The 20,902-nt window shown below is 51.1% G+C and overlaps 3 protein-coding genes across 3 annotated transcripts; all 3 read right to left on the bottom strand.

Annotated features, from left to right (window-relative positions):
* Positions 1 to 1,436: 1,436 nt before the first annotated feature.
* LOC310881533 (protocadherin beta-4-like) lies at positions 1,437 to 7,606 on the bottom strand. Its single transcript, XM_083798973.1, has one exon. It carries the CDS (start codon positions 5,034 to 5,036, stop codon positions 2,595 to 2,597), a length of 2,442 nt encoding a protein of 813 aa, XP_083655099.1. The 5' UTR covers positions 5,037 to 7,606; the 3' UTR covers positions 1,437 to 2,594.
* A 135-nt stretch (positions 7,607 to 7,741) lies between these two features.
* Positions 7,742 to 11,566, bottom strand: LOC310881539 (protocadherin beta-15-like). Its single transcript, XM_083798979.1, has one exon. It carries the CDS (start codon positions 11,336 to 11,338, stop codon positions 8,903 to 8,905), a length of 2,436 nt encoding a protein of 811 aa, XP_083655105.1. The 5' UTR covers positions 11,339 to 11,566; the 3' UTR covers positions 7,742 to 8,902.
* Positions 11,567 to 12,412: 846 nt separating this feature from the next.
* Positions 12,413 to 20,857, bottom strand: LOC310881538 (protocadherin beta-4-like). The gene has a single exon (XM_083798978.1). It carries the CDS (start codon positions 16,986 to 16,988, stop codon positions 14,547 to 14,549), a length of 2,442 nt encoding a protein of 813 aa, XP_083655104.1. The 5' UTR covers positions 16,989 to 20,857; the 3' UTR covers positions 12,413 to 14,546.
* Between the last annotated feature and the right edge of the window lie 45 nt (positions 20,858 to 20,902).

Here is a 20,902-nt window from a genome sequence, read left to right as displayed (position 1 = left end):
ACTCAGTCTAAGCACCTCTCTTGCTTACCAAGCTGGAGGAGCACACATCACAAATGCACACAGCGCCCACACATCTCAGACAGGGAGATCCAGGACCCAGCTAAGAAAGAGAGCAGCACTTGTGCTGCATTGACACACAGGACTCACACCATCCTTTCCCTGCTGACATGGGGGCATGGCTAAAGTGCATTACATGAGTGTGACTTGCTTTGCTTTTAATGAAGGATGGCCAAGCGCCATTGGCGTGAGAATGATCTTTGTCTGCCCAATCTCACCCTTGTGTTACATCCCAGAAAAAGGACAGGATGAGGTCCACATCGTTCCCTAACAAGCAGGACAAAGAATTTAAGGAGCCAAAGAACTTAACGAGACAAAGAACTTCACAAGCCAATATAAAGAGCCAAACCCTACTAATGAAGCACTTCAGAAAAGATACTGTCCGAGATGAAACATACTGCCTGAAGGATGGAAACTTTAGTTTCTTCCTTTTGTTGTATTTGTTTTAATTTATTTATTTTGGAGCCGTGAAGAAAAACATACATCTGACTTCCTATCAGAGGGTCTTTTGTGAGGCCAATTACAAGCGCAAATTTACTCTCCAGGAAAAAAAACAAAAACCTAAGTGTCATGAGCTAGATCCCTTCCAACTCTAAAACAGTAGACAGGGTCTGGCATCACCGGTGGTGAACAGAGGGGAAGGATGACTTCCCCTGACCAGCACAAGATAGTCTGTTGACCTGCTCACGATACTCTGCTGATGCAACCTGTGACATCATTAGCCTTCTTTATGGCAGGGGCATGCTTCTGGCTCAGGTTCAACTTGGTGTCAACTGGGACCCTCAGAGCCTTTTCCACCATCTGTTTTCCTGGAACATGTGATTGTTCCTGCTCACTAAAGGACTTTGCACCTCTCCTTGAGGAATTCCATGAGGCTCCTGTCAGCTCTTTTCTCCTGGTTCTTTCAATGACAGCAACACCCTTTGCTGTAGCCAACACTGACACCTCCTCCCCACACACTCCCATTTTATGGCACCTGCCAGCTTACAAGGGGTTACACTCTGTCCCATCATCAAGACTATTTATAAGGATGGTAAACAGGAATGCAAACACTGTTGACCCATGATGTACACCAAGATTTCCTGGCATCCAACCAGACTTTGTGCTACTGATCATCACCCTTCCGGGCCCAGCTGCTCCACCACTTCTTATGCTCAGTGCTCACAAGACCAGCAAGAGGCGTTCTGGCAAAACCCTAGAACCCACTCTTTCCCTCCAGGCACCAGTGGCCGCATCTCATGGTAACGGATACGTACCCCCATTACAATACCTCAGTCAAGGAACCATGTAATAAAAAAACCCTCCCAGAATTTGGAAAAATAAAAATGGGTGCTTTACAGAGCTTTCCTGGAAATAATATTACTACAAAGACTCTCTCCTCAACAGCATCCTTTTTATTGCCAGAATGGCACACGGGCACTTATTTTATTCCATATTTAGACAAGGATATCCTGGATTAAAAATGACACAGTGTATAACGCAGCACAATAGAACATGAGGGTGTTTAAATATCCAGTCCAATAACAACTTCTTTCCAACAACCCATTGTTATAGGTTGGGTGTCAGTCCTTCTTCAGGGGAATTGGTAAGACAATGTTTAAATAGGCAGCCAAAGGAGAAAGGGAAAAAAGGAAAATTTAAGCATTCTAATGAAAACCTGGAAAAATATGCCATGATAGCAATTCACTGCAATTGAGGAGCCGCGGTAAGCAAGAATGAAAACAATGATACCAAGATGAGTTTCCCTTTTGAAAGTTTATCTTGGTTCCACCTGCAGAAAAAGGTCCTCTGAGGCAATATGTCGACTTGAATTTCAATCCACCCAAACACAATGATCACAGTCAAAGCCCTGTATAATTACAGTCTATGTTGGAATACTTAGTGCTGCTATAGTTTCGAGTCAATCCCAAGCAGATGGACAACTGCAAAGTCTGGCTCTGCACATTTTTGCTGTGCCGACGTTAAGATGACATGGCGGAACTCAGTACAAAGCATGCTTCCTGCCAATCGAAAGGGAAGACAATGCAGTGCAAAAACAAATGGTGCTCACGTCTCACAGAGAGATCCAGGATTCAGCAAAGAAAGAGAGTAGCACTTGCACTTCAGTGAAACACAGGGCTAATGCCTTTCTTACCTTGCAGACAAGGGAGAAGGGCTATACTGCACTGTCATCTGCCCAACCACAACATTGTGTTTCAGCACAGAATAAAACAGGGTGACAGCCAAGGTATTGCCTAATGAAAAGCACTTAGCCAGGGAACCTGGATAAAATATTCCTCATGAAGCATTTTGGAAAAGCCAATATCAGAGCTGAAACATATCGTTGCCTGAGGAGAAAGGCCATAGTTTTCTCATATTTTTTTATTTTTAATCTTTTTGGAAGGGTGAAGAAAAACATATATCTGACTTGTGTTAGAGGGTCAGTTGTAAAGTCAATTACAAATGCAGATTTAATCTCCAGGAAACAAGACTGAATATCATAAGCCAGATCCCTTCCAGCTCCAAGGCATGAAGCCTTTCACTGCGTGGACTCAGACCTAGTTAAAGGGAAGCCCATTAAAGTGTCCAACAGATGATGGACCAGAGGTGTCCAGGGCTCCATCCCCCATGGAGTTAGGGACTGGTGGGAAATCCTCTGTGTCATCAAAACCCCTGCCTGTGCCAGAGTGCTGTGGCGGCAGGCTCGGGAGGATGGGCCTCAGGAACTTGAACTCGCTGTTGCCCGAGCCCGTGGTGAGGTTGATCTCGTAGCAATAGGTGTGGGGCAGGGTCCCAGCAGCAGCCCCATCAGCCAGACTGCTCTGCAAGTTGCCTGTGCCATACAGCACATGTCCTCCTTTCAGCTCCTTTCTCTTGCACACCTTGCAAGCAACAAAGGCTGCGACAGATGTGAGGAACAGGAGGGAGACAAAGACCAGTGAAATGATTAAATAGATTGTCAGGGAGCTGTCTTCATCCTGTACAGCCACCTCCTGTTGTGGCAGGTGTTCCTGCGAGAGGCTGTTGAGGAGGAGTACACTCAGTGCTGCAGTGGCTGACAGTGGTGGCCTCCCATTGTCACGCACCAGCACTTCAAGCTTCTGCTTCATGGCATCCCTCTCTGTCACTGGCCTCCTCAGCCGCACCTCCCCATTTTGGGTACCCACAGCAAACAGCCCAGGGTCTGTGGCCCTTAGAAGGTGGAAGGAAAGCCAGGAGTTCTGACCAGAGTCGGCATCAACGGCCACCACTTTGGTGACCAGGTCCCCCACCTTGGACGAGGCTGGCACCAGCTCACTGGATAGTGTGCTGCTGTCCTGAGCAGGGTGCAACACCAGTGGGGCATTGTCGTTCTCGTCCACCACGAGGAGGCGGACAGTGACGTTGGTACTGAGGGGAGGGGATCCCCCATCGGTAGCACTCACCAGCACCTCAAGCTGCCTCACCTGCTCATAGTCCAGTGGACGCAGCACAAACACATGTCCGTTCTCTGAGTTCACAGAGATGCAGGAACAGGGGTCCTGCTCTGTGGGGTGCACAGGCCTCAGGGAATACATCACCTTGGCATTGGGTCCTGCGTCTGAGTCCACTGCACTGACAGCCCCAACAAGCACTGCAGGGATATTGTTCTCTCGCACATACATGGTGTATGATGTCTGGTTGAAGACAGGGGCATTGTCGTTGACATCGGAGATGTCCACCGTGAAGGTCTGGGTGGTGGTGAGAGGAGGAGAACCTGCATCTGCCACTAAGATGACTACAAGGTACTGAGCTGTCTCCTCCCGGTCCAGTGTGCTCACGGTCACCAGCTCATAGTAATTCTTATAGGCTGGCCTCAGGGAGAAGGAGAGCTGGTCTTCAAGGGCACAGGTGATCTCCCCATTCACACCAGAATCCCGGTCTCTCACAGCAAAGAGGGCGATCACTGTTCCAGGCTCTGCATTCTCAGGGAGGGGGCTGCTGAAGGAACTGACCACCAGCTCTGGTGCATTGTCATTCACATCCACCACCTCCACCAACACCTTGCAGAGTGCCGAGAGGCCCCCACCATCAGTTGCCCGCACACTGAGCTCATATTTCTGTGTGCTCTCAAAATCCAGGGGCTTTGTGACTCGGATTTCACCACTCCTGATGTCAATTGTGAATGTGGACTGGATGTCCCCGAGAACATTGCTGAACCTGTAGGAGATGTTACCATTAAGTCCCATGTCTGCATCTGTGGCTACAACTCTGAGAACCACAGAGCCCGCTGGGGCACTTTCCAAAATCTGACTGACATACACGTCCTGAGTAAAGATGGGAGCATTGTCATTTACATCCAGAACTACGATGTGGATTTGGGTGGTCCCGCTCCTAGGTGGAGAGCCACCGTCTATAGCAATGAGACTGAAAAGCAACTCTGGCTGCTCCTCTCTGTCTAGAGGCTTTTCCAATACCAGTTCGACGTGCGTGTCAACCTCACTCAGTTTCCGAATAGAAACACTGAAGTACTCATTCTCGGGAGCGATGCTGTAAGCCTGGATGCTGTTGCTGCCAAAGTCCAGGTCCTGAGCTGCCTCCACGGGAAAACGTGAGCCTGGGTCGCCCCTTTCCGGGATCTGAAATGTGACTCGTTCCTCGGGAAAGACCGGCGAGTGGTCGTTGACGTCCTCCACGGCCACCTCGACCCGAAAGAACTGCAGCGGGTTTTCGAGCAGGAGCTCGAAGGCGAGCGTGCAGGTAAGCGAGCGGCCGCACATCTCCTCGCGATCGAGCCGCTCCGCCAGGACGAGGCGGCCGGTGGCGCGCTCTAAGCGAAAGTGTTGCCGGCCGGCCGGTGAGGCAATGCGTGCCCGGCGAGCCGAGAGCTGCGCCGGGGTCAGCCCCGCGTCCTCCGCCACGTTGGCCACCACGGAGCCGCTCTCCCCCTCCTCGGCTACGGAGTAGCGGATGGGCTCGCAGCGAACGCGCGGCACGCACAGCAAAGCACACAGACAAAGCACTTGCCTTGCAGACGCCATGGCGGGGCGGCGGACACCCTCCGTCTGCCGCAGTCCTCCGCGGGAAGCGGCGCCCGGCAGCAGCGCGGCGGGGCGGGCGGGCGCCCTCCCTCGCGGCCTCCCTCTCTCCCTCTCGCCGAGGCCGGCTGGCGGCCCGCAGCGCGGCCGTCCGGGACCGCCAGCGGCTGCTGCGCTGTTCGGCGCGGAGGACCGCTCGCCGCCGCCTCCCGGCTGCGCTGCTCCGCGTTGTACTGGGCTCGGCTCCTCCCGGCTCGCAGCCGCTCGCCGCCGCCTTGGCCAGGAGCACCACCCTGCGGCCCGCGGCGGGACTGCTCCGGGACGGGACGCGCTCCTGGCCGCCGTCTCTCAGCCCTTGCCAAACGCCGGCGTGCTCACAGAGCTTGCCTGCAATCAACATCGCTACAAGGACTCTCCCAACAGCAGCAGCCTTTTTATTGTGGCAGGAATTGCGCTCGGGTGCTCTTTCCATGTCACCTTTACAGGAAAGAGTGTCCTGCTTGTCAGTCATGCGGCTTATGAATGCAGTGCAAAGCAGCCTGAGCTTTTCCAATTGTTCAGTGCCATACCACCGTTGTTCCAACAACGTGTTCACCTGTTCTTCTTCCTGTGGTGACAGTCCTTCAGGGGAATAGGTAACACAATGCTCCAACACAGCTCATACAGGAAAAGAGAAAGGGAAAAAGGAGTATGAAATCTTTCTAAAACTATGGAATTAAAACCTCGAAAAATCATGTCATGACTGCTCTCTCGTCAGATGGAGAACCTACAGGAAATGGGAAGGAGAATGATGGGAGAAAATTGGGAGACCGTATTTGTCTAGGGACAGAGTCGTCATTCACTTACCTTAGAATCCAGGGAAACAGAAGTTCACAGTACTTTATATTTACACTCATTCCCAGCATCATGAGTGCTTCTAGAGCTTTGAGGCAATCCCCAAGAGACAGCCAACCATCCTTTTCTAAACCAAAGGGATCTCTGACTCTGCACGTTATTTCCATCCCCTGGAGATGACAGCACTCAGTCTAAGCACCTCTCTTGCTTGCCAAGCTGGAGGAGCACACATCACAAATACACACAGCGTCCACACATCTCAGACAGGGAGATCCAGGACCCAGCTAAGAAAGAGAGCAGCACTTGTGCTGCATTGACACACAGGACTCACACCATCCTTTCCCTGCTGACATGGGGGCATGGCTAAAGTGCATTACATGAGCGTGACTTGCTTTGCTTTTAATGAAGGATGGCCAAGCGCCATTGGCGTGAGAATGATCTTTGTCTGCCCAATCTCACCCTTGTGTTACATCCCAGAAAAAGGACAGGATGAGGTCCACATCGTTCCCTAACAAGCAGGACAAAGAATTTAAGGAGCCAAAGAATTTAAGGAGCCTTAGTACTTAACGAGCCAATATAAAGAGCTAAACCCTACTAATGAGGGACTTTAGAAAAGACCCTGACTGAGCTGAAACACTTCATTTCCTGAAGGTCGAGGACCTTAGTTTCTTTCATTTTATGTAAATTTTTTATTTATTTTGGACAGGTGAAGGAAAACAACATCTGATGTAGGGTTAGAGAATCATTTACAAGGCCAATTACAAGCGCAAACTGTGTCTCAAGGAAACAAGGCTAAGTGTCATGAGCTAGATCCCTTCCAGCTCTAAAACACTAGACAGGGTTTGGCCTCACCTGTGGTGAACAGAGGGGAAGGAGGACTTCCCTTTGTGCTGCTCGAGATACTCCCTTGATTTGCTCGCGATATTCATCCTATGCAAGCTGAAACACCATTAGCCTTAAATATGGCCAGGCCATGCTGTTCGCTCAGGTTTAACTGGGTGTCCAATGGGACCCTCAGGGCCTTTTCCAGTGGGCTGCTTTCCTGAAACATAGCATTGGTCGTCCACAACTGAAGGACATTGCACCTCTCCTTGTGGAATTCTATGAGGGTCCAGACAGCCCATTTCTCCAGGTTCTCCAGGTCCTTTTGATGATAGCAACACCATCTGCTCTAGCCAACACTCTCCTCCCCCATGCTCACCTCCATCTTCTGGCACCTGCTGACTTACAGGGGGTACACTCTGTCCCATCATCGAAATTATTTATAAGGACATTAAACAGGAATGCAATCAGTATTGACCCATGGGGTACACCAAAAGTTCCTGGCATTCAACGGGACTTTGTGCCACTGATCACCACCCTTCTGGGCCCAGCTGCACAGAAACTTCTTATGCTCAGTGCTTACAAGGCCCACAAGAGGCCTGCCAGCAAATCCCCGCTACTGACTCTTTTCCTCCAGGCACTAGCTGCCACATCTCCAGGTAGAGAACACGTGCCTCCAAAACAATACCTCAATCAAGAAAGAAACAAAAAAAATATTCAGTATTGATCAATTGGGTACACCAAGAGTTCCTGGCATCCAACAGGACATTGTGCCGTTGACGACCACTCTTCTGAGTCCAGCTGTTTGGTCACTTATGTTCAGTGCTCACAAGACCCACAAGAGGCCTTCTAGCAAATCCCTGGTACCCACCCTTTTCCTTCAGGCACTAGTGGTCACTTCTCCAGGTAGAGGACACATGCCCCCATTACAAAACCTCAATCAAGGAACCAAGTACAAATATATATAGTAAATGAAAAAGAACCCAGACATTGGAAAAACCCTGAATCCTTTACAGAGCTTTCCTGCAAAGAACACTACTATAAAGACTCTCTCCACAACAGCATCATTTTTATTACCAGAATGGCACTCGGGCATTCATATTATTTCACTTTTACAGGCAAAGGTATACCAGCTTAAAAATGATACAGTGTATAATGAAGCACAACAGAACATGAGGGTGTTCAAGTATCCAGTCCCATATCACCTTCCTTCCAACAACCCATTGCTATAAATTGGGTGTCAGTTCTTCTTAAGGGGAATTGGTAAGAAAATGTTTAAACACACAGTCAGATGAGAAAGGGAAAAAAAGGAAAATGTAAGCATTCTTACAAAAATCTGGAAAACCATACCATAATATCTCTCAGCTGTCATTGGGGAACACCAGCAAGCAGGAATGAAAACAATGACACCAAACTGGATTCTACTTTTAGACTATCGTGGTTCTACATGTAGACAAAGGCCCTCTGAGGCAATGTGTTGACTCAGCTTTCAAAACACCCAAATATATGATCACAGTCAAAGCTCTGTATACTGAGAGTCTATATTGGAATACTTAGTGCTGCTATAGTTTTGAGTCAATCCCAAGCAGATGGACCACTGCAAAGTCTGGCTCTGCACATTTTTGCTGTGTCCTGGAGAGGATGAGACGGTGGAACTCAGTACAAAACATGGTTCATGCCAACCAAGGTGGAAGACCACACAGTGCAAAAACACTTGGTGCTCACATGTCTCACACAGAGAGATCCAGGACTCAGCAAAGAAAGAGAGTAGCACTTGCACTGCAGTGAAACACAGGAATAATGCCATTCATATCCTGAAAGCAAGGGAGGAGGTTTATAGTGCCTTGTCTTCTGCCCAACCTCAACATTGTGTTTCAGCACAGAATAGGACAGGGTGAGACATGAGGTCTTTTCTAATGACAAGCATTTAGACAAGGAGCCTGGATCAAAACTTCCTCATGAAAACTGCAGAAAAGCCAATATAAGAACTGAAACATACCATTGCCTCAAGGAGAAAGACCCTAGTTTATTTAATTTTATTAGTTTTTCTTTACGGAGGAGTGAAGAAAAGCCTACATTTGACTTAATGTTAGAAGGTTATTCGTGCAGCCAATTGTAAGATCAGATTCATTTCCAGGAAACAAGACTGAGTGTCATGAGCCAGATCCCTTCCACCTCCAAGGCATGAAGCCTTTCACTGCGTGGACTCAGACCTAGGTAAAGGGAAGCCCATTAAAGTGTCCAACAGATGATGGACCAGAGATGTCCAGGACTCCATCCCCCATGGAGTTAGGGACTGGTGGGAAATCCTCTGTGTCATCAAAACCCCTGCCTGTGCCAGAGTGCTGTGGTGGCAGGCTCGGAAGGATGGGCTTCAGGAACTTGAACTCGCTGTTGCCCGAGCCCGTGGTGAGGTTGATCTCGTAGCAATAGGTGTGGGGCAGGGTCCCAGCAGCAGCCCCATCAGCCAGACTGCTCTGCAAGTTCCCCGTGCCATACAGCACATGCCCTCCTTTCAAATCCTTTCTCTTGCACACCTTGCAAGCAACAAAGGCTGTGACAGATGTGAGGAAGAGGACGGAGACAAAGACCAGTGAAATGATTAAATAGATTGTCAGGGAGCTGTCTTCATCCTGCACGGCCACCTCCTGCTGTGGCAGGTATTCCTGCGAGAGGCCGTTGAGGAGGAGTACACTCAGTGCTGCAGTGGCTGACAGTGGTGGCCTCCCATTGTCACGCACCAGCACTTCAAGCTTCTGCTTCATGGCATCCCTCTCTGTCACTGGCCTCCTCAGCCGCACCTCCCCATTTTGGGTACCCACAGCAAACAGCCCAGGATCTGTGGCCCTTAGAAGGTGGAAGGAAAGCCAGGAGTTCTGACCAGAGTCGGCATCAACGGCCACCACTTTGGTGACCAGGTCCCCCACCTCGGATGAGGCTGGCACAAGCTCACTGGATGGCGGGCTGCTGTCCTGAGCAGGGTGCAACACCAGCGGGGCATTGTCGTTCTCGTCCACCACGAGGAGGCGGACAGTGACGTTGGTGCTGAGGGGAGGGGACCCCGCATCGGTGGCACTCACCAGCACCTCAAGCTGCCTCACCTGCTCATAGTCCAGTGGACGCAGCACAAACACATGCCCGTTCTCTGAGTTCACAGAGATGCAGGAACAGGGGTCCTGCTCTGTGGGGTGCACAGGCCCCAGGGAATAGATCACCTTGGCATTGGGTCCTGCGTCTGAGTCCACTGCACTGACAGCCCCAACAAGCACTGCAGGGATATTGTTCTCTCGCACATACATGGTGTATGATGTCTGGTTGAAGACAGGGGCATTGTCATTGACATCGGAGATGTCCACCGTGAAGGTCTGGGTGGTGGTGAGAGGAGGAGAACCTGCGTCTTCCGCTGTGGCGACCAGAAGGTACTGAGCTGTCTCCTCCCGGTCCAATGTGCTCACGGTCACCAGCTCATAGTAATTCTTATACGCTGGCCTCAGGGAGAAGGAGAGCTGGTCTTCAAGGGCACAGGTGATCTCCCCATTCACACCAGAATCCCGGTCTCTCACAGCAAAGAGGGCGACCACTGTTCCAGGCTCTGCATTCTCGGGGATGTGAGTACTGAAGGAACTGACCACCACCTCTGGCGCATTGTCGTTCACATCCACCACCTCCACCATCACATTGCACATGCCTGAGAGGCCCCCACCATCAGTTGCCCGCACACTGAGCTCATATTTCTGTGTGGCCTCAAAATCCAGGGGCTTTGTGACTCGAATTTCACCACTCATGCTGTCAATTGTGAAAGGCAAGTGGCTTTCACTGACTGCTTGGCTGAACCTGTAGGAGATGTCACCATTAAGTCCCACGTCTGCATCTGTGGCTACAACTCTGAGAACCACAGAGCCCGCTGGGGCACTTTCCAAAACCTGACCAACATACACGTCCTGAGTAAAGATGGGAGCATTGTCATTTACATCCAGAACTACGATGTGGATTTGGGTGGTCCCGCTCCTAGGTGGAGAGCCACCGTCTGTAGCAATGAGACTGAAAAGCAACTCTGGCTGCTCCTCTCTATCTAGAGGGTTTTCCAAAACCAATTCGATGAACTTATTTCTTGGATGCTTAAAAGAAACACTGAAGTAATCGTTCTCGGGAGCGATCGTGTAAGCCTGGATGCTGTTGCTGCCAACGTCCAGGTCCTGAGCCGCTTCCACGGGGAATCGCGAGCCAGGATCGCTGGTTTCCGGGATTTGAAAAGTGACTCGTTCCTCGGGAAAGACCGGCGAGTGGTCGTTGACGTCCTCCACGGCCACCTCGACCCGAAAGAACTGCAGCGGGTTTTCGAGCAGGAGCTCGAAGGCGAGCGTGCAGGTAAGCGAGCGGCCGCACATCTCCTCGCGATCGAGCCGCTCCGCCAGGACGAGGCGGCCGGTGGCGCGCTCTAAGCGAAAGTGTTGCCGGCCGGCCGGTGAGGCAATGCGTGCCCGGCGAGCCGAGAGCTGCGCCGGGGTCAGCCCCGCGTCCTCCGCCACGTTGGCCACCACGGAGCCGCTCTCCCCCTCCTCGGCTACGGAGTAGCGGATGGGCTCGCAGCGAACGCGCGGCACGCACAGCAAAGCACACAGACAAAGCACTTGCCTTGCAGACGCCATGGCGGGGCGGCGGACACCCTCCGTCTGCCGCAGTCCTCCGCGGGAAGCGGCGCCCGGCAGCAGCGCGGCGGGGCGGGCGGGCGCCCTCCCTCGCGGCCTCCCTCTCTCCCTCTCGCCGAGGCCGGCTGGCGGCCCGCAGCGCGGCCGTCCGGGACCGCCAGCGGCTGCTGCGCTGTTCGGCGCGGAGGACCGCTCGCCGCCGCCTCCCGGCTGCGCTGCTCCGCGTTGTACTGGGCTCGGCTCCTCCCGGCTCGCAGCCGCTCGCCGCCGCCTTGGCCAGGAGCACCACCCTGCGGCCCGCGGCGGGACTGCTCCGGGACGGGACGCGCTCCTGGCCGCCGACTCTCAGCCTTGGCCAAACGCCGGCGTGCTCACAGAGCTTGCCTGCAATCAACATCGCTACAAGGACTCTCCCAACAGCAGCAGCCTTTTTATTGTGGCAGGAATTGCGCTCGGGTGCTCTTTCCATGTCACCTTTACAGGAAAGCGTGTCCTGCTTGTCAGTCATGCGGCTTATGAATGCAGTGCAAAGCAGCCTGAGCTTTTCCAATTGTTCAGTGCCATACCACCGTTGTTCCAACAACGTGTTCACCTGTTCTTCTTCCTGTGGTGACAGTCCTTCAGGGGAATAGGTAACACATGGCTGAAACACAACTCATACAGGAAAAGAGAAAGGGAAAAAGGAGTATGAAATCTTTCTAAAACTATGGAATTAAAACCTTGAAAAATCATGTCAGGACTGCACTCTCATCAGATGGAGAACCTACAGGAAATGGGAAGGAGAATGGTGTGATAAAACTGGGAGACCGTATTTGTCTAGGGACAGAGTCGTCATTCATTTACCTTAGAATCCAGGCAAACAGAAGTTCACAGTGCTTTATATTTACACTCATTCCCAGCATCATGAGTGCTTCTAGAGCTTTGAAGCAATCCCCAAGAGACAGCCAACCATCCTTTTCTAAACCACAGGGATCTCTGGTTGTGCACGTTTTTTCTGTCCCCTGGAGATGACAGCACTCAGTCTAAGCACCTCTCTTGCTGGCCAAGCTGGAGGAGCACACATCACAAATGCACACAGCGCCCACACATCTCAGGCAGGGAGATCCAGGACCCAGCTAAGAAAGAGAGCAGCACTTGTGCTGCATTGACACACAGGACTCACACCATCCTTTCCCTGCGGACATGGGGGCATGGCTAAAGTGCATTACATGAGTGTGACTTGCTTTGCTTTTAATGAAGGATGGCCAAGCTGCATTGGCGTGAGAATGATCTTTGTCTGCCCAATCTCACCCTTGTGTTACATCCCAGAAAAAGGACAGGATGGGGTCCACATCGTTCCCTAACAAGGAGAACAAAGAATTTAAGGAGCCAAAGAATTTAACGAGACAAAGAACTGCACGAGCCAATTTAAAGAGCCAAACCTTACTAATGAAGCACTTCAGAAAAGATACTGTCCGAGATGAAACATACTGCCTGAAGGATGGAAACTTTAGTTTCTTGCTTTTTATTGTATTTGTTTTAATTTATTTATTTTGGAGCCGTGAAGAAAAACATACATCTGACTTCCTGTTAGAGGGTCATTTGCGAGGCCAATTACAAGTGCAAATTTACTCTCCAGGAAAAAAAAAAAAAAAACAAAAAAAAAACACCTAAGTGTCATGAGCTAGATCCCTTCCAGCTCTAAAACACTAGACAGGGTCTGGCATCACCGGTGGTGAACAGAGGGGAAGGATGACTTCCCCTGACCAGCACATGATAGTCTGTTGACCTGCTCACGATACTCTGCTGATGCAACCTGAGACATCATTAGCCTTCTTTATGGCAGGGGCATGCTGCTGGCTCAGGTTCAACTTGGTGTCAACTGGGACCCTCAGGGCCTTCTCCACCAGGCACCAGTGGCCGCATCTCATGGTAACGGATACGTACCCCCATTACAATACCTCAATCAAGGAACCATGTAATAAAAAACCCTCCCAGAATTTGGAAAAATAAAAATGGGTGCTTTACAGAGCTTTCCTGGAAATAATATTACTACAAAGACTCTCTCCTCAACAGCATCCTTTCTATCGCCAGAATGGCACACGGGCACTCATTTTATTCCATATTTACAGACAAGGATATCCTGGATTAAAAATGATACGGTGTATAACGCAGCACAACATAACATGAGGGTGTTTAAATATCCAGTCCAATAACAACTTCCTTCCAACAACCCATTGTTATAGGTTGGGTGTCAGTCCTTCTTAAGGGGAATTGGTAAGACAATGCTCAAACATACAGCCAAAGGAGAAAGGGAAAAAAGGAAAATTTAAGCATTCTAATGAAAACCTGGAAAAATATGCCATGATAGCAATTCACTGCAATTGAGGAGCCGCGGTAAGCAAGAATGAAAACAATGATACCAAAATGGGTTTTCCTTTTTAAAGTTTATCTTGGTTCCACCTGCAGAAAAAGGTCCTCTGAGGCAATGTGTCGACTTGAATTTCAATCCACCCAAACACAATGATCACAGTCAAAGCCCTGTATAATTACAGTCTACGTTGGAATACTTAGTGCTGCTATAGTTTTGAGTCAATCCCAAGCAGATGGACCACTGAAATGTCTGGCCCTGCACGTTTTTGCTTTGCCGTGGTTAAGATGAGACTGTGGAACTCAGTACAAAGCATGCTTCTTGCCAATGGAGGTGGAAGAAAATGCAGTACAAAAATACATGGTGCTCACGTCTCACACAGAGAGATCCAGGACTCAGCAAAGACAGTAGCACTTGCATCGCAGTGAAACACAGGGCTAATGCTTTTCTTGCCTTGCAGACAAGGGAGGAGGGCTATACTGCGCTGTCATCTGCCCAACCACAACATTGTGTTTCAGCGCAGAATAAGACAGGGTGACAGTCAAGGTTTTCCCTAATTAAAAGCACTTAGCCAGGGAGTCTGGAACAAACGTTACTCATGAAGCAGTTTGGAAAAGCCAATATCAGAGCTGAATCATATCATTCCATGAGGAGAAAGGCCATAGTTTTCTGATATTTTTCTTATTTTTAATCTTTTTGGAAGGGTGAAGAAAAACATATATCTGACTTAGTGTTAGAGGGTCAGTTGTAAAGTCAATTACAAATGCAGATTTAATCTCCAGGAAACAAGACTGAATATCATAAACCAGATCCCTTCCAGCTCCAAGGCATGAAGCCTTTCACTGCGTGGACTCAGACCTAGTTAAAGGGAAGCCCATTAAAGTGTCCAACAGATGGTGGACCAGAGATGTCCAGGGATCCATCCCCCATGGAGTTAGGGACTGGTGGGAAATCCTCTGTGTCATCAACACCCCTGCCTGTGCCAGAAAGCTCTGGCAGCAGGCTGGGGAGGATGGGCCTCAGGAACTTGAACTCGCTGTTGCCTGAGCCTGTGGTGAGGTTGATCTCATAGCAATAGGTGTGGGGCAGGGTCCCAGCAGCAGCCCCATCAGCCAGACTGCTCTGCAAGTTGCCCGTGCCATACAGCACATGCCCTCCTTTCAGCTCCTTTCTCTTGCACACCTTGCAAGCAACAAAGGCTGTGACAGATGTGAGGAAGAGGACGGAGACAAAGACCAGTGAAATGATTAAATAGATTGTCAGGGAGCTGTCTTCATCCTGCACGGCCACCTCCTGCTGTGGCAGGTGTTCCTGTGAGAGGCTGTTGAGGAGGAGTACGCTCAGTGCTGCAGTGGCCGACAGTGGTGGCCTCCCATTGTCACGCACCAGCACTTCAAGCTTCTGCTTCATGGCATCCCTCTCTGTCACTGGCCTCCTCAGATGTATCTCCCCATTTTGGGTACCCACAGCAAACAGCCCAGGATCTGTGGCCCTCAGAAGGTGGAAGGAAAGCCAGGAGTTCTGACCAGAGTCGGCATCAACGGCCACCACTTTGGTGACCAGGTCCCCCACCTCGGATGAGGCTGGCACAAGCTCACTGGATGGTGGGCTGCTGTCCTGAGCAGGGTGCAACACCACTGGGGCATTGTCGTTCTCGTCCACCACGAGGAGGCGGACGGTGACATTGGTGCTGAGGGGAGGGGATCCCCCATCAGTAGCACTCACCAGCACCTCAAGCTGCCTCACCTGCTCATAGTCCAGTGGACGCAGCACAAACACATGCCCGTTCTCTGAGTTCACGGAGATGCAGGAGCAGGGGTCCTGCTCTGTGGGGTGCACAGGCCCCAGGGAATAGATCACCTTGGCATTGGGTCCTGCATCTGAGTCCACTGCACTGACAGCCCCAACAAGCACTGCAGGGATATTGTTCTCTCGCACATACATGGTGTATGATGTCTGGTTGAAGACAGGGGCATTGTCATTGACATCGGAGACGTCCACCGTGAAGGTCTGGGTGGTGGTGAGAGGAGGAGAACCTGTGTCTTCCGCTGTGGCGACCAGAAGGTACTGAGCTGTCTCCTCCCGGTCCAATGTGCTCACGGTCACCAGCTCATAGTAATTCCTATAGGCTGGCCTCAGGGAGAAGGAGAGCTGGTCTTCAAGGGCACAGGTGATCTCCCCATTCACACCAGAATCCCGGTCTCTCACAGCAAAGAGGGCGACCACTGTTCCAGGCTCTGCGTTCTCAGGGAGGGGGCTGCTGAAGGAACTGACCACCAGCTCTGGCGCATTGTCATTCACATCCACCACCTCCACCAACACCTTGCAGAGTGCTGAGAGGTCCCCACCATCAGTTGCCCGCACACTGAGCTCATATTTCTGTGTGGCCTCAAAATCCAGGGGCTTTGTGACTCGAATTTCACCACTCATGCTGTCAATTGTGAAAGGCAACTGGCTGTCCCCAAGAACATTGCTGAACCTGTAGGAGATGTTACCATTAAGTCCCACATCTGCATCTGTGGCTACAACTCTGAGAACCACAGAGCCCGCTGGGGCACTTTCCAAAACCTGACCAACATACACGTCCTGAGTAAAGATGGGAGCATTGTCATTTACATCCAGAACTACGATGTGGATTTGGGTGGTCCCGCTCCTAGGTGGAGAGCCACCGTCTGTAGCAATGAGACTGAAAAGCAACTCTGGCTGCTCCTCTCTGTCTAGAGGCTTTTCCAATACCAGTTCGACGTGCATGTCAACCTCACTCCGTTTCCGAATAGAAACACTGAAGTACTCGTTCTCGGGAGCGATGCTGTAAGTTTGGATGCTGTTGCTGCCAACGTCCAGGTCCTGAGCTGCCTCCACGGGGAAACGTGAGCCAGGGTCGCTGGTTTCCAGGATCTGAAAAGTGACTCGTTCCTCGGGAAAGACCGGCGAGTGGTCGTTGACGTCCTCCACGGCCACCTCGACCCGAAAGAACTGCAGCGGGTTTTCGAGCAGGAGCTCGAAGGCGAGCGTGCAGGTAAGCGAGCGGCCGCACATCTCCTCGCGATCGAGCCGCTCCGCCAGGACGAGGCGGCCGGTGGCGCGCTCTAAGCGAAAGTGTTGCCGGCCGGCCGGTGAGGCAATGCGTGCCCGGCGAGCCGAGAGCTGCGCCGGGGTCAGCCCCGCGTCCTCCGCCACGTTGGCCACCACGGAGCCGCTCTCCCCCTCCTCGGCTACGGAGTAGCGGATGGGCTCGCAGCGAACGCGCGGCACGCACAGCAAAGCACACAGACAAAGCACTTGCCTTGCAGACGCCATGGCGGGGCGGCGGACACCCTCCGTCTGCCGCAGTCCTCCGCGGGAAGCGGCGCCCGGCAGCAGCGCGGCGGGGCGGGCGGGCGCCCTCCCTCGCGGCCTCCCTCTCTCCCTCTCGCCGAGGCCGGCTGGCGGCCCGCAGCGCGGCCGTCCGGGACCGCCAGCGGCTGCTGCGCTGTTCGGCGCGGAGGACCGCTCGCCGCCGCCTCCCGGCTGCGCTGCTCCGCGTTGTACTGGGCTCGGCTCCTCCCGGCTCGCAGCCGCTCGCCGCCGCCTTGGCCAGGAGCACCACCCTGCGGCCCGCGGCGGGACTGCTCCGGGACGGGACGCGCTCCTGGCCGCCGACTCTCAGCCTTTGCCGAACGCCGGCGTGCTCACAGAGCTTGCCTGCAATCAACATCGCTACAAGGACTCTCCCAACAGCAGCAGCCTTTTTATTGTGGCAGGAATTGCGCTCGGGTGCTCTTTCCATGTCACCTTTACAGGAAAGAGTGTCCTGCTTGTCAGTCATGCGGCTTATGAATGCAGTGCAAAGCAGCCTGAGCTTTTCCAATTGTTCAGTGCCATACCACCGTTGTTCCAACAACGTGTTCACCTGTTCTTCTTCCTGTGGTGACAGTCCTTCTTCAGGGGAATAGGTAACACAATGCTCCAACACAGCTCATACAGGAAAAGGGAAAGGGAAAAAGGAGAAGGAGAGCTTTCTAAAACTGTGAAACCATGAAAAAATCATGTCATGACTGCACTCTCATCTCATGGAGAAGCTAGAGCAAGTGGGACTGAAAGCGATGGGACAAAACTGGGAGACCATATGTAAGTTTCTCTAGGGACAGAGTCGTCGTATATTTACCTTAGAATCCAGACCAACAGAAGTTCACAGTGCTTTATAGTTACTGTCGATCCACGCATCATGAATGGTTCTACAGTTTTGAGGCTATCCCCAGGATACAGCCAACCATCCTTTTCTAAACTACAGGGATCTCTAGTTGTACACGTTTTTTCTGTCCCCTGGAGATGACAGCACTCAGTCTAAGCACCTCTCTTGCTTGCCAAGCTGGAGGAGCACACATCACAAATACACACAGCGCCCACACATCTCAGGCAGGGAGATCCAGGACCCAGCTAAGAAAGAGAGCAGCACTTGTGCTGCATTGACACACAGGACTCACACCATCCTTTCCCTGCTGACATGGGAACATGGCTAAAGTGCATTACATGTGCGTGACTTGCTTTGCTTTTAAGGCAGGATGGCCAAGCGGCATTGGCGTGAGAATGATCTTTGTCTGCCCAATCTCACCCTTGTGTTACATCCCAGAAATGACAGGGTGGGGTCCACAGTGCTCCCTAACAAGCAGGACAAAGAATTTAAGGAGCCAAAGAATTTAACGAGAAAAAGAACTTAACGAGCCAATTTGAAGAGCCAAATTCTACTCACTTCAGGAAAGACCCCACCTGAGCTGAAACATCATTGTGTGAAGGATGGAGATTTTAGTTTCTTTCAATTCATTTATTTATTTAATTATTTTGGAGGGGTGGAGGAAAACATATATCTGACATTTTTAGAGGTTTATTTGCAAGGCCAATTACAAGTGCGGGTTTAGTCTCCATGAAACAAGGGTAAGGGTCGTGAGCTAGATCACTTCCAGCTCTAAAACACTAGACAGGGTATTTCCTCACCAGTGGTGAACAGAGGGGAAGTACGACTTCCCTTGGACTGCTCGAGATATTCCCTTGACCTGTTCAAGATAGTCTGCTGATTCAACCATCATTAGCCTTCTTTATGGCAAGGGCATGCTGCTGGCACATTTGCAACTTTATATCCAATGGGACCCCCAGAGCCTTTTCCACCAGGCTGCTTTCCTGGAACATGGGATTGTTCCTCCCCAAGCGAAGGACTTTGCACCTCTCCTTGTGGAAATCCATGAGGGTCCTGTCAGCCCATTTCTCCAGGTTCTCCTGGTCCTTTTGATGACAGCAACACCTTCTGCTGTAGTCAACACTTCTCTACCCCATCCACACTCCCGTTTTACAGAACCTGTTGACTTACGGGGGGTACACTCTGTCCCATCATCAAGATTATTTATAAGGATGTTCATCATGGAATCATAGAATATCCCAAGTGGGAAGAAACCCATATGGATCATCGAGTCCAACTCCTGGCTCCACATAGGTCTAAACAAAAATTCAGACCATGTGACTAAGAGCACAGCCCAAATGCTTCTTAAACTCCAACTGGTTTGATGCCATCACTACATCCCTGGGGAGAATGTTCCAGCACACAACAACCCTCCCTGAAGCACCTCTTCCTGATATCCAGCCTGAACCTCCCCTGCCACAGCTTGACACCATTCCCTTGGGTCCTGTCACTGGTCACTAAAGAGAATAGATCAGCGCCTGCCCCTTCACTCCCCCTCGTGAGGAAGCTGTAGACCGCAATGAGGTCTCCCCTAAGCCTCTACTGTTCCAGGCTGAACAGGCCAAGTGACCTCAACCGCTCTTCGTACCTCTTCTCCTCTAGGCCCTTCACCATCTTAGTAGCCCTTCTCTGGACACTCTCCAATAGTTTCACATGCTTTTTGGAATGCAGTGCCCAGAACTGCACACAGTACTCAAGGTGAGGCTGCAGCAGTGCAGAGTGGAGTGGGACAATCACTTTCCTTGACCAACAAGCAATGCCATGCTTCATGCATCCCACGATACGGTTGGCCCTCCTGGCTGCCAGGGCACACTGCTGGCTCGTATTCAGCTTGCATTCAACCAAAACCCCTGATCCCTCTCTGCAGGGCTGCTCTCCAGTGTCTCGTCACCCAGCCTGTACGCATAGACAGGGTTGCCCCTTCCCAGATGCAGGATCCAGCACTTGCTCTTGTTAAACCTCATGTGGTTGGTGATTGCCCAGCTCTCCAATGTGTCCAGATCTCTCTGCAAGCCCTTTCCACCCTCAACAGAGTCAACAACTCCTCCCAGTTTAGTAACATCAGCAAATTTGCTCAAAACACCTTCTAGTCCTCCATCCAAATTGTTTATTAAAACATTGAAGAGAACTGGCCCTAAAATGGAGCCCTGGGGGACCCCACTGGTGACCGGCCACTGGCCTGATGCAGCCCCATTTACCATAACCCTTTGAGCTCTACCCATTAGATAATTATTCATCCATCATATGATGTTTTTGTCTAGCTGTATGCTGGACATTTTGTCCAGTAGGATCCTAATGGAAACTGTGTCAAAATCTTTACTGAAATCCAAAAATATTACATCAGCTGGTTTCCCTTGATCAACTAGATGGGTGATCTTATAATAAAAGGAAATCAAGTTTGTTAAACAGGACCTAACCCTCATGAACCCATGTTGGCTGGGACCAATGACTACATTGTCCCCCAGGTGTGATTCAATAACTCCCAGGATAATCTCCATAATTTTACCAGGCGCTGACGTGAGACTAACAGGCCTGTAGTTTCCAGGGTCTTCTTTCTTGCCCTTCTTGAAAACTGGTACAACATTTGCCATCTTCCAGTCAACTGGGACCTCTCCAGATTCCCAAGAACATTGAAAAATAATTGAGAGAAGTCCCATGATGATGTCAGTCAGCTCTCTGAGCACCCTGAGACGAATCCCATCCAAACCCATGGACTTGTATGGATCCAGGTGGAGCAGCAAATCCCACACACATTAAACAATGCATTCAGTATTGATCAATGGGGTATGACAAGACTTCCCAGCATCCAACAGGACTTTGTTCCATTGACCACCACTCTACTGGGCCCAGCTGTTCAGCCACTTATGCTCAGTGCTCACAAGACCCACAGGAGGCCTTCTAGCAAATCCCTGGTGCCCACCCTTTTCCTTCAGGCACTAGAGGTCACTTCTTCAGGTGGAGGACACATGCCCTCAAAAAAATACCTCCACCAAGGAACCAA

Source organism: Anser anser (assembly GCF_964211835.1).
Source record: "Anser anser genome assembly, chromosome: 14".
NCBI lineage: Eukaryota > Metazoa > Chordata > Aves > Anseriformes > Anatidae > Anser > Anser anser.
The sequence above is the reverse complement of the archived record's forward strand: the minus strand, read 5'-3'. Positions and strand labels throughout refer to the sequence as shown.

What these genes read in the sequence shown, in the direction of transcription:
- LOC310881538 (XM_083798978.1), bottom strand. Translation starts at nt 16,988, where the DNA reads ATGGCGTCTGCAAGGCAAGTGCTTTGTCTGTGTGCTTTGCTGTGCGTG.
- LOC310881533 (XM_083798973.1), bottom strand. Translation starts at nt 5,036, where the DNA reads ATGGCGTCTGCAAGGCAAGTGCTTTGTCTGTGTGCTTTGCTGTGCGTG.
- LOC310881539 (XM_083798979.1), bottom strand. Translation starts at nt 11,338, where the DNA reads ATGGCGTCTGCAAGGCAAGTGCTTTGTCTGTGTGCTTTGCTGTGCGTG.